Source organism: Rousettus aegyptiacus, unplaced genomic scaffold, assembly GCF_014176215.1.
Source record: "Rousettus aegyptiacus isolate mRouAeg1 unplaced genomic scaffold, mRouAeg1.p scaffold_m13_p_1, whole genome shotgun sequence".
In the NCBI taxonomy this organism is placed as follows: domain Eukaryota; kingdom Metazoa; phylum Chordata; class Mammalia; order Chiroptera; family Pteropodidae; genus Rousettus; species Rousettus aegyptiacus.
Window position 1 is genome coordinate 111,930,133 of NW_023416284.1, and position 11,317 is coordinate 111,941,449.

An 11,317-nucleotide genomic window follows, 5' to 3' on the forward strand; every position below is an offset into this window, starting at 1 on the left:
ATTTAAATGCAATTTAGTCACTACAAATCAGTACTTGTAATAAATATTAAGCACTTCTTCTCTTGTGGTCTTAAAAGCTCATCTATATCTGCAAACATGAAGGCCAATCCTAGGATAGCCAAGTTTTTCACCAAAATTTGTAAACTGCACCTAGTTCCTAAAAACTATTTCAACTATTGGTATATTTGGCAATATATGACTTTATCATATGAGTCAACCAAAGCAATGATGAACCTACCAATATTTGCGAAGAATTCAGGTTAAGAAGTCTTGCCAAGCCGAGGACCCAAAACACTCTCAATTGGACAAGAATTTATTAATCTTTATAAAGGTAAGGAATCATCATAATTGAATCTATAAATTTCAGCAGATCTATGTCTGTCAGCATACAGGCATATTTGACTGCAAACAAAAATATTTCCATGCATATACATTTTTAGCCCCAAACCTTCAATAATAGTTCAATAGACTTTTAAGAATATAAATTTGTCCCCAGTGACCAAAATAATGCATATGACTCAAATTACATTAGAATGCAATAAATGTATTATTAATCATTAAACTAGGAAGGAACAAAAAAAGTTTCAAAAATGTTCAACCATTGATTTTGGTGTTCTGAATACACAAACACCATTCCTTTGCATCAGCAGAAGTCCCAGACTTAACTGGAATTACAAAGAACCATATAGATCATCTAGTCCAACTTCTTAACTTGAAAGGCAAGGAAACTGAACCCAGGAAAGGGAAGCTTACCAAGATTCACTTTGGGCAAAAGTGGAATTAAAATCCAGGTATCTGGATTCACAATTTAGTGCATTTCCCAGAAGTAGCATATATATAAATAACCTCATCTAATTTCATCTGGCAAGCAAATTCAGAGGCTAAGTGGAACTTTTAGGATCATGCTGAGTTTGCTGTTTTATCATATCCAAAAGCATCTTCCATAACAATTGGATGATTAAACAATATATTAATCACAGAGGAAAATTATTTTAATTAATCATCCATATTAGAAACACTCTTCAAACCGTAATATTCAAAATGTTTTATAGGTAAAAACCAAATTCATAAAATGGTTGGACTCTTCCATTAGCTTTCTCAGAATAATTCCTATTGAAAACACACAGCAGAAACAAGTGAAATAAAACAAACCACAAAATATAAGAAAAATAACCACTGAACTAGTACTTTTAATACCACGGCCTTCAATTCTAAACCAAAAATTGTCACAACTGAGCATTAATTTGTATCTATCACCAATGAAAAAAGAAAACCAATCATTGTGAAAGATTATTGTTTTATCTCACTGCCTATATATATATATATATATATATGTGTGTGTATGTATGTATATATATATATACATACACACACATATATATGATGTTAGCTTCCGGAAAAGTCATTCCGAAGAACTGAATCATCTGGATCATTTTTATTACTCACTCAGTCTTGAGACTGTCTGCACAGTACTGACTGAAATGTACTTCAGTGTGCACCTTCCTTCCAAATGAATATCTGTGTCAGGTTTATTTATAGTCACTGCCTTCAATCAGTGCATTTCCAGGTACGAGGAATAAAATTATCTCAACAATATTCTTCTATAGAGATCTGAACCAAAGCCTGGAAATCTTAGAAAATGGCCTTTGGAAAGATAATGAAGATCTATAATGTAAAATGTACAATAAGATTTATTAAAGATTCCAAAGGACACTCACCTTATACTCTTTAATAAGCACATGTAAAGAGCCTCGGGTATAATTAGGAAATAATTTAAACCTTAAGCATCTTTTTGCATATCTCTTTATATACTCCAAGATTTTTACCATCACCTCCTCCATTCTCTTGTCCTTATTATGATTTCTCTGAAATTTGGACACCTCTTTGTTTCTTAGATGCTTTTCTATTTAAGAGCTTTTCCTCCTAAGGCTTTACAAAAACAGGACATGCTTCCACCTACTGGGAAAAACATAAATTGCAAGGTACATCTTCCTAACTATCAAGAAATCAAGTTTCTGGGAAAGATAAAATGTTAAAAGAACCAGGTACATAGCCTTCTCTGTTTCGCCAACAACAGAAATACTCTGCACTCTGTTAAGACTTTCTCACATGGATTTCTTTACCTTGACAGTTTTCAACAGTACACTAACTCTCATTAGTGAAAGATGAATTAATCATTGAGCCTGCTGTCCCAGAGAGAACTCCAATGAGGTCAGAGAAAATCATTAATTTGCAATTTTTTTTTCATTTTAAAGACATTATCAGCTAAATGAAGACACTTCTGGAAAATATACTGAAGTAAGGAATTTGAAAAGGCCTACTTGCATTTTTAATCATTTTGAACAGTACTAAGCACTTGTTAACTAATTTTCACTACTTCTATTATTTTTATGTAGTTATCTTAATTTTTTAATAAGATAGAGGGACATTTTAACGTTTTAATTGATTTTACTTTTCAATTTTAATTTCTATTTGTTTTAATTCAGTAACCAAAAAAGTAGTAAGGATAATTACATTTTAGCTTCCCAAATACTCTATAAAACCAAGTTGTTCAAGGAAAAACAGCTTACTTGTTTCACGCGTTCAAAAATGAAAAATACCTATACTTTGTTTTTGCTATAAATAATCCATCAATAAAATATTTAAATAAACCTAATTCCTATTTGAATCAGACAAGGAAGATAAGAATTTTTCTTTCCTTGTACACTAAGTCTCAAAAAAGAAAACATTTCTTTTAATGCTGAAGGGGTGGGGAAGAGGAAGTTGTCACTTTTAGTTTTGGTATAGATTAAGCCTTTAACAACCTAAACTACAAAACTGCATTGTAGTCAATTTGATGATGAAGCAATTCATTATTAATGAAGCATTTGCCAAAAAAAAAAAAAAAAAAAATCTGGAGTGTGTGTGTGTGTGTGTGTGTGTGTGTGTGTGTTTAAATAATCTTTCAAAGCCACCCAAAGGACAAGACATGTATGTTCCTCAGGGGATGAAATCTCCTTTGACATTACAGGTACACAAAAGAAAATGCACAGTTGGTAAAACAGTTGATCAGTTGTGAAGTGTTCCCAGAGACCAGTAACTCTCAGAGTAACCCAATCATCACACTTCAAATAAATTGATAAGCACTTTAGCCTCTGTCACATTCACAAACATAAACGAACATGCATAGTTTAATCTAGGTTCATTCTAAGACTCTCCATAGAAAAGACTACAATTAGACTAAAGGGTATCAAAATCACTTCCCAAATGCAGAAAGAAAGAAAGAAAAAAAAAAAAAGCTGATATGTAGCTAAGAAGCTTTCAGAACACTACATTGATCACCATTTACTTCTAAACTGATTTCCCTTCCCTCTGCGAAGTGAAAATATCCCTTTAAGCCGTGTAACACTTTATGGTTTCTCTATCGATGATCCTAACAGGTCACATCATCACAGCCATGAGATCTCGTAGCTTTGGTCTTTCTCAAATTAAGACGTAGAGAAGCACTGCTACCCGCCCCAGGAACAGGCTCTGTCCGACCGAGCTCTGAAGCCAGCATCTTCACGGGGACAGTTTCTAGGAAGGAGACAAGCGTCCCTCCCCAACTTCACTCCCCTAAACAAGCCACGAGTGAGATGGGCAGCCGGCGGTTCGTGGGGGCAAGTCCTACCTTCCGCCAAAAGGCGCGATGCATGCACAAAAGATGGATCCAGGCTATCTTTCTCTGCCATCAGCTCAGGCAAGTATTTCTCTTCTTCCATAGCGCGGACTTCGGACAGTCCCCGGGCGAAGCGCAAGGTTCCGCTCGCTCGGACACAGGGTCGCTGGGCAGCGCGCTCCGCCTCCGCCGCAGCGAGGGGATCTCCGCGCGTCCTCACTGGCCCATGCACCGAGCACCTGCGACTCCTGCCGTCGGGCTGCGCGGCCCAGCGCCCACACCTGCCCGTCCCTTCCGTCCTCCCTTGCTCGCGCCGAGTCCTGGTTCACACAAACGGCCTTAACTGGAGAGGCGGGAACAGGACGCGTCCCACCTCTCCCAACCACTCATTGGTTGTGGTGCCACGAGAGGCGGGGCCTCCGCGAAGGCCTTGGGCTCTCATTGGGCCGCACTGCACGTCGGATCGCCTGACTGGCAGGAGGCAGCTGCGGAGGGGAGGGGAGCGCAGAAGGTGCAAGCGCTTTCTTCTTGCAGCCCAAGCCTTCCCTGGTTATTAGGCATGCCCAGTTGTGTGGAGCCCTCTGTGTCTTCAGCTGAGGGCGGGAGGGGGTAGAGAGCGGGAAAAGCACTGGTTAAACAGAGAAGCTCGGATATAAGACGGCAGGGAAGGTGGGGGAAGTGAGCGGCTGCGGAGAGAGAAAACACCAGGGAAAGTCCCAGGAAGGTAGATGAGACTTCACCTGCGTCCCTAAGGCACAGGTGTCTCCTGTCACTCATGCGGCTCAGACGCACTCCAGTGTGCAGGAGTCAGCAGTACACCCGGTCTGGAAATATAATGAAGACTGCATGTGATCGGCAGCTGGTATTTTTAATAGGCCTGACCTACATCTCGGGGACGCTGTAGGATGTTCATTGATAAACAAATAAAGCAGCTCTTGGACGATATTGTTGTGCTGCAATACGCTTTCAGCGTACAATCATTGGGATATTGACTTAGTTCTGGTTTCTTTCCCACCTCCCCCCCTCTCCCAATCCCTACGTATGGTAGGGGTTCCACGAGACGGATGAATTTTAAAACTAAAAAGAGATACAATTAGCCACAGCTAGTGAAGGAATTGGGAAAGACATGTGGAAGAAGGAAGAGACTAGAAAATAGACTAGAATCACGGTCGCTTTAATTTCTCCCCTTTCTCCTTATTTTAGATGTGATAGTCTTTCACCGGCTGCTGTTGCTGAGCTAGTTTGTATCTATCCCACCTCTATTTAAGGAGAGTTAAATTCTCCAGGTATCATCAACACTGGAGGCAGTGCCCATCCTTCTCTTACTAATGGGGCCTGAAAATGTAGCTTGCATGATTCAAATGTTACAAAACAATCTATCCACGGTCTCTTTTCATAAACGATCAGTTTTCAGGTCTCCTCTGCCCCCACCATTTTGGGTGTGGAAGAATGGAGGCTAACTTTCCTACAAAGAAAACATCCTGAAACTTTTCCAAGTTCTTACTATAGTCAAATATTTTCCTTATTTATTTTTCAAGATAAGATTGGGAGATTATATTTTACTTACATAACGTGTTAAAATTTTAACGTGACTTCACATCCATTATCTTAATTTGTCCTCAAAGAAGCATTCTGAAAAACATGGTGTTGTACAGGTGTGGAAACTAAAGCAGAGGCAGAGATGTTCTGTGACCTAGAGGTAACAAATAGGACCTCTTCAGCGCCAGAAATTGTTCGTCCTGCCTTGAAACTGAACGTATGCTACCATGGGACCAATGATGAGGGGATATATAGCTACCAAATCCATAGGACTGTTAAAAATTCGTGAAATAAGCTGTGAGAATTGCGACTCATTGGTAATTTTGTTTTTTGATAGTAGGAATGCTACCAATTTTCAGAGAGGTGTCCAGGAGCTGCTATAGTAGTGGATGGAAAAGATGCCAAATACAGCTGATAAATTGTAAACATTTTAGAAAACATATGAATTAGAAGAATTATTGTACAGTAATTGTAATCGCATTTTGCTTTGCAGTATACTAGAAGATTAAAAGCATATGGTGCTGATGAGGACACACACAAACACAGTTTCAAGAATCAAAAAGATGCAATAACTCTTGTTAAGCCCAGCAACAGCAATTACCATATCCATTCACAGTCTTTTCTACAATTAAAGGTGCACTAAAAAAGATACTATGGAGAGCAGTCCAAGGGTTGAATTTATTATGCAATGTCTCTGGATATCCAGATCATTATAAATATGGTAAGCTAGCTAGCTTTTATTGTACTAATTATTATTTTAAAAGTTGCATAATTTTATTTTTTCAGGTAAACACTCAGCAAATGCCTAAAATGCATTTTAACAGGGAGAATGCATTTTTAAACAGGATATGGCTGAATAAAGGCAAATTCTCCCAGGGGTCTATATGTACATATATCTAACATCAGATCCATATATTTTCAATAGCTAACTCTATGTCATCATATATTCTCTACTTCACATATAAATATTTTACAGTTACCACAATTATTTAGTGGATATTCTCTGCACAGCCTTATTAATACAAACACTTTGTAAATATAAATGTAAATAACGAGACTTCTGTATATACTTGTTGAATAGAGAATATTATATATCTATACATGAATAAATTATAACTACTGGTAAGCCCATCTCTTCTTCTAATGGTGTAAATAACTTAACCATAATTACCATTGAATTAATTTGTATATCTTAGATAAAGACTTATCTCATTGTAAACATGAGCTCTACTCCTAAAAGTTTTTTTTTTTTTATGGTATTTCATTTACTGCACTATTATTTCAATAATGGGACAATATGGAAAATCTTGCACCAACCAAATTTGGTTTTGAAGGATGAATGAGGCATGCATTATAGAATATGTCCTATAGTTAATACACAAACTGTATTTAATACTTTCACAAAAACCCTTATAAGAAAAACAGGTTAAGGGCATTTAATCAGGCTTATCTTTGCACACTAATAAAAAATGCCCAACCCATAATATTAAATAAAACACAGTTTCTATTTCAGAGTTCTCATTAACTTTAGGGATACTTCATAAGCCTGACCACTTACTCCAAGGATTCAGTGGAACCCACTCATGATAAGAACCACAGGTTAACAAAATTATAGCAGCACAATCATTTATACTAGCTTTCTAATGCCTTGGTGCTTAGGATAGAGCATAATAAAGGACTGAAATATTGAATAACTCATTTTCAGCTACTGAAGAGCCTGACAGTGCCAATCACATAGAAGATGTTTTTTTTTTAATATTTCTATTTACTTTACTTTCATTAACTAAACAAGTAGAATCAGTTCCAATTTCTTTTATAACTTTCATAATATATGTTAGGATTGAAAGTAGGGAAGAAGGGAATGGGGACTCGGCATTGCCGACAACCAATAGCAATAGTAGCAGATGCAGTGAGAAATCTCTTCTAAGTAATGTGTTCAAAGTAAAAATTTATGCTATATGCTAATATATCACAGCACAAAATGAATATTCACAACTCAAAGTTGGCATATATATGTCTATTCATATGTATTTGAAAAAAAAGTGTTTTCTGATTGAAAAAATTTTAAATTATCATATTGAATTTTAGCAGATATAAATATTTAATTAAAAGATAGCAGAACAGAGACAAAGAGAAAGAGCTGATATTTGTCGAGAGCCTACTACTGTTTGGAATACTGCTATCCTGAATAAGTAAGAAAGGCCAAGAAAGAAGCTGTTCTTAATTCTAACACGGCCTCACAACTTAAATAAACCATTTATGATGTTAAAATTATCTCTGGAAAACTGGCAAAGTTCATCTTGTTCCATATCTCTACGGACAATCACTGCACTGACACATTTTGGTTGACATTGATAGCAGCCGAGGAATAGTTACTGCATTACAGAAAAGGGGAATGAAGCTATTGTTTCAAGGTGAAAATTATTGACTGTCTTCTTCAAATTAAATCCTTGAACTTTTGAATTGTAGCACACATATTGATTATTACTAGAGATCAATATATTAAGGTTAACATTAACTTCAGTAAAATATAATTTTTTCATACACAGCAAATGAAGATCTAAGCTCTGTTGTATTCAGCTTAAAATTGATAGATGAAGGCTAAGAGATGTTGTATTAAAAACAATGTTCAAGAACACTAAAACTTTTGCCATAGAAGATGTGTAAGTAATTATTTAATATCATGACTAAATTGCAGGATGTGGGGGGGGATTAAATTTCAGTTGGGTTATTTAAAAAAAAAACACTAATGAAAAAAATTAGTCAATATTGAAATAGCATTTTAGAGTACCATCCCATTCAATGTTTTACAATATGCATATACTTGTTGATATAATTTTTTTTTATCATTCTTGTTTTTCACATTAAATGATACTGCCATGAAGGAAACAATCACTATGAAATTCTACTGTATAAAATAATTATAACAAAGTAAGTACAAGGCATTTGAAGAGAATAATAATTAAATTATTAAACACAGTTCTAGAAACAACGTTTTATTGGCCCAACAGTGGAGAGAAAACAAAATAAAAAATCAAAGACATAGACATTGTGTAAGATGTTGAGTGATAGCCTATCATAACCATTCAACCAGAAAAAAAGCTAATAAGTATCATGAAAATTACCTCGATATATGACAACTAAATATAAAGCGTAATCCTAGAGTGACTCTTGGGCCAGATTTTATTTCTATTTTATTTTTATTTTTTAAATAACAATGATGGAATAATTGGCAAAATGTGAATAGGGTCTATGGTTTTAGTTTACTGATTTTGCTAATTGTATTGTGATATCAGTGAGTGTCTGTGTTTTTAGAAATAATTAAGTATTTAAGCGGTAAAGGGGCATCACATCTGCAACTTACTCTCACATAACTTAAGAAAAAAATATGTACATTCAGAGGAAGAGACAGACAGAGACATAGAGACATAGAAAATGATAAAGTGGTTCCACAAATGCAGTATAATATTAACATTTGGATAAATTGGATGAAGGTTGTTTTGGAATATCCTCTATTATTTTTGCACCTTTTATGTAAATCTTAAATTACCTCAAAATGAAAAAAAATCTTCAAAAAAATCTAGATATTACCAAAAATAACCTCAAAGTATCTTATCCAAACCTCAGTTTACTACTTAGCCATGGAGAGAGAGCATAAGTCCATACTTTTATCATGTGGCCTTTGTTATATACCATGCACTAAATACATGAATTTGGTCATAATTACTATGTGTTAATGACTTTACAAATCTCACTAACAAAACAAATACACGTGTGAATTACCTATCTATCCCTTTTTTCCAAACAAAAATATAATACAAATAATTATTTGGTTCAATTATTTCCTTTAAAAATAACATTTTCAGAAATTTTCTATAAATTATCCACAGAATTTCTTTAAATGAATTACAAGAATAAAAAACTTTTATTTTGAATAGATACTAGTAATAACTGTAGTTCTAGTTTAATGATTTGGAAGGAAAATCAGAAGAAATTGCTTAGCGTTCATGCTTCCTGAGTATGATCTTAGGTTTTTGAGTATGTCAGAATATCCCTGCATTCATAAAAAAAAATAAAAATAAAAAATAAATAGATAAATAAATAAAAGACAGCTAACTTTATTATCAAGTGTGAAAGATTGCAAAGTGCCCCACTAGGTTCGGGCACAAGACAAGCCTATTTTCTTTTACCAGTCTATTCATCCAAGTATTGAAAATTCTAGCCAGAGCAATTAGGCATCCAAATTTAAAAGAAAAATGTAAATCTGTATTTATTCATGGATAACATGACCCTACATATAGAAAATCCCAAAGAATACATAACAAAACTACTAAAACTAATTTTAAAAATACAGCAAATTTACAATTTTAAGATAAGCACACAAAATTAATTATGTTTCTATACATAAGAAATGAATAATTTAAAAGGAAATTAAGAAAAAAAAATATTATATTAGCATCCAAAAGAATAAAATACCTAGGAACAAATTTAACCAAGAAAGACTTATAAATTTAAAACTATAAAATATTACTGAAAGAAATTAAAGAAAACCTAAATACACGGAAAGACATCCTATCTCCACGGATTGGAAGACAAATTATTAAGATAGTATACTAACCAAAGCGTACTAGAGTCTATGTAATTTCTGTCAATATTCAGATAGCATTTTTGCAGAAATGTAAATGTCAATTCTTAAATTCATAAAGAATTACAAACAACTTCGAATATCCAAAACAATATTGAAAAAGTAGAACAGACTTGGAGGACTCACACTTCTAGATTTCGAAATTTACTACAAAGCTACAGTAATCAAAAAAAGTGTGGTACTGGGAAATGCATAGCATATGGATAAACCTTTATGACCTTGATTGGAAACGGATTCTTAGATATGACACCAAACGCACATGCAAAAAAAATTAAAAGATAGATAAATTGGACTTCATCCAAATATTAAAATTTTGTGCATCAAAGGCCATTATAAAGAAAATGAAAAGACAGCTTATTTTAAAACCAAATGTCTAATAAAGGCCTTGTATCTAGAATATACAAAGAATTCTCACAGATCAACAACAAAAAGTTCAATTTAAAAAATTTCAAAGGACTTACATAGACATTTCTCGAAGGAAGATATGCAAATGACTAACAAGCCTATGAAAAGATGTTCAACTTCATTAATCAATAGGAAAATCAAATTCAAAATCACAATAAGGTACTTTACACCCACTTTAACGGCTATTATATTTTAAAATAGAAAAATAGATCTTGGCAATGATGTAATAAATTTGAATCTTCATACATTGCCAATGGGAGTATAAAATTGTGTAGCAGCTATGGAAAACAGTTTGGCAGTTTCTCAAAAAGTAAGCATAAAATTACCATATAACTCAGCAATTCAACTTCTAAGTATATATGCAAAGAAATAGAAAACAAGTACTCAATTAACATATACTCATATATTTGTCGCAGCACTATTTACAATAATCAAAAGTGGAAATGGCCCAAATATCTATCATCTATCGGATAAATAAAATGTGATATGTTCACACATGGAAAATTATTCAGTCATAAAAAGGAATAAGATATTGATACATGCTACAACACAGATGAACTGTGAGAACATTATGCTAAGTAAAAAAAGACAGATGCAAAAAAAGTACATATTATATGACTCCATTTATATGAAAGAGCCAGAACAGCAGTCATCATTTGAAGGGTCGACTAAAATGTAGGACTCACCTAACAAAGCTGTTGGCTAAAGGCTTCAGTTTGTTGTGACAAAGAGCTTTCCACAGACCTGTTTACATAATGGCAGCTGATATCTGAGACTACACAAGGGGGTAAATACCAGGATGCAGGGATCAATCATAGAAGGCCATCTTTGAAGCTGCCTGCCACAGCTCATTTATTTCACTTTGACGTGGTTATTATTACTATCTTCCTTTTTTACAATGAGAAAAATTGAGATGTGAGAAGTTTAAGTTGCCCAAGTTCTCAAAGCTAACATGTGGCAGAATTAATATTCAAGCACAGGTAATTGGGCCCAAGAGCCTGAGCACCTGAGAACCACATGATGTTAAAAATTATGTAATTGAATGTGTCTAGGGATGATGTCACACACAGAATTCCCAAGACTTGTGAAAA

At 34.4% G+C, this 11,317-nt stretch overlaps 1 protein-coding gene across 24 annotated transcripts in view; it reads right to left on the minus strand.

Annotated features, from left to right (window-relative positions):
• The window catches only part of KHDRBS2 (KH RNA binding domain containing, signal transduction associated 2), a 507,385-nt gene extending 503,382 nt beyond the window's left edge, over window positions 1-4,003 (minus strand). For 22 of the 24 annotated variants that reach the window (XR_004950417.1, XR_004950414.1, XR_004950413.1 and 19 more), the window contains exon 1: window positions 3,650-3,973. Coding sequence is in view for 5 of the 24 variants with exons in the window: in XM_036219037.1 (XP_036074930.1) it covers window positions 3,650-3,740 (91 nt within the window). In the remaining 19 variants the exon portion in view is untranslated. Of the gene's footprint in view, window positions 1-3,649 lie in introns of all 24 variants that reach the window. The other 2 variants (XR_004950415.1, XM_036219045.1) reach the window with 2 other exon arrangements.
• Between the last annotated feature and the right edge of the window lie 7,314 nt (window positions 4,004-11,317).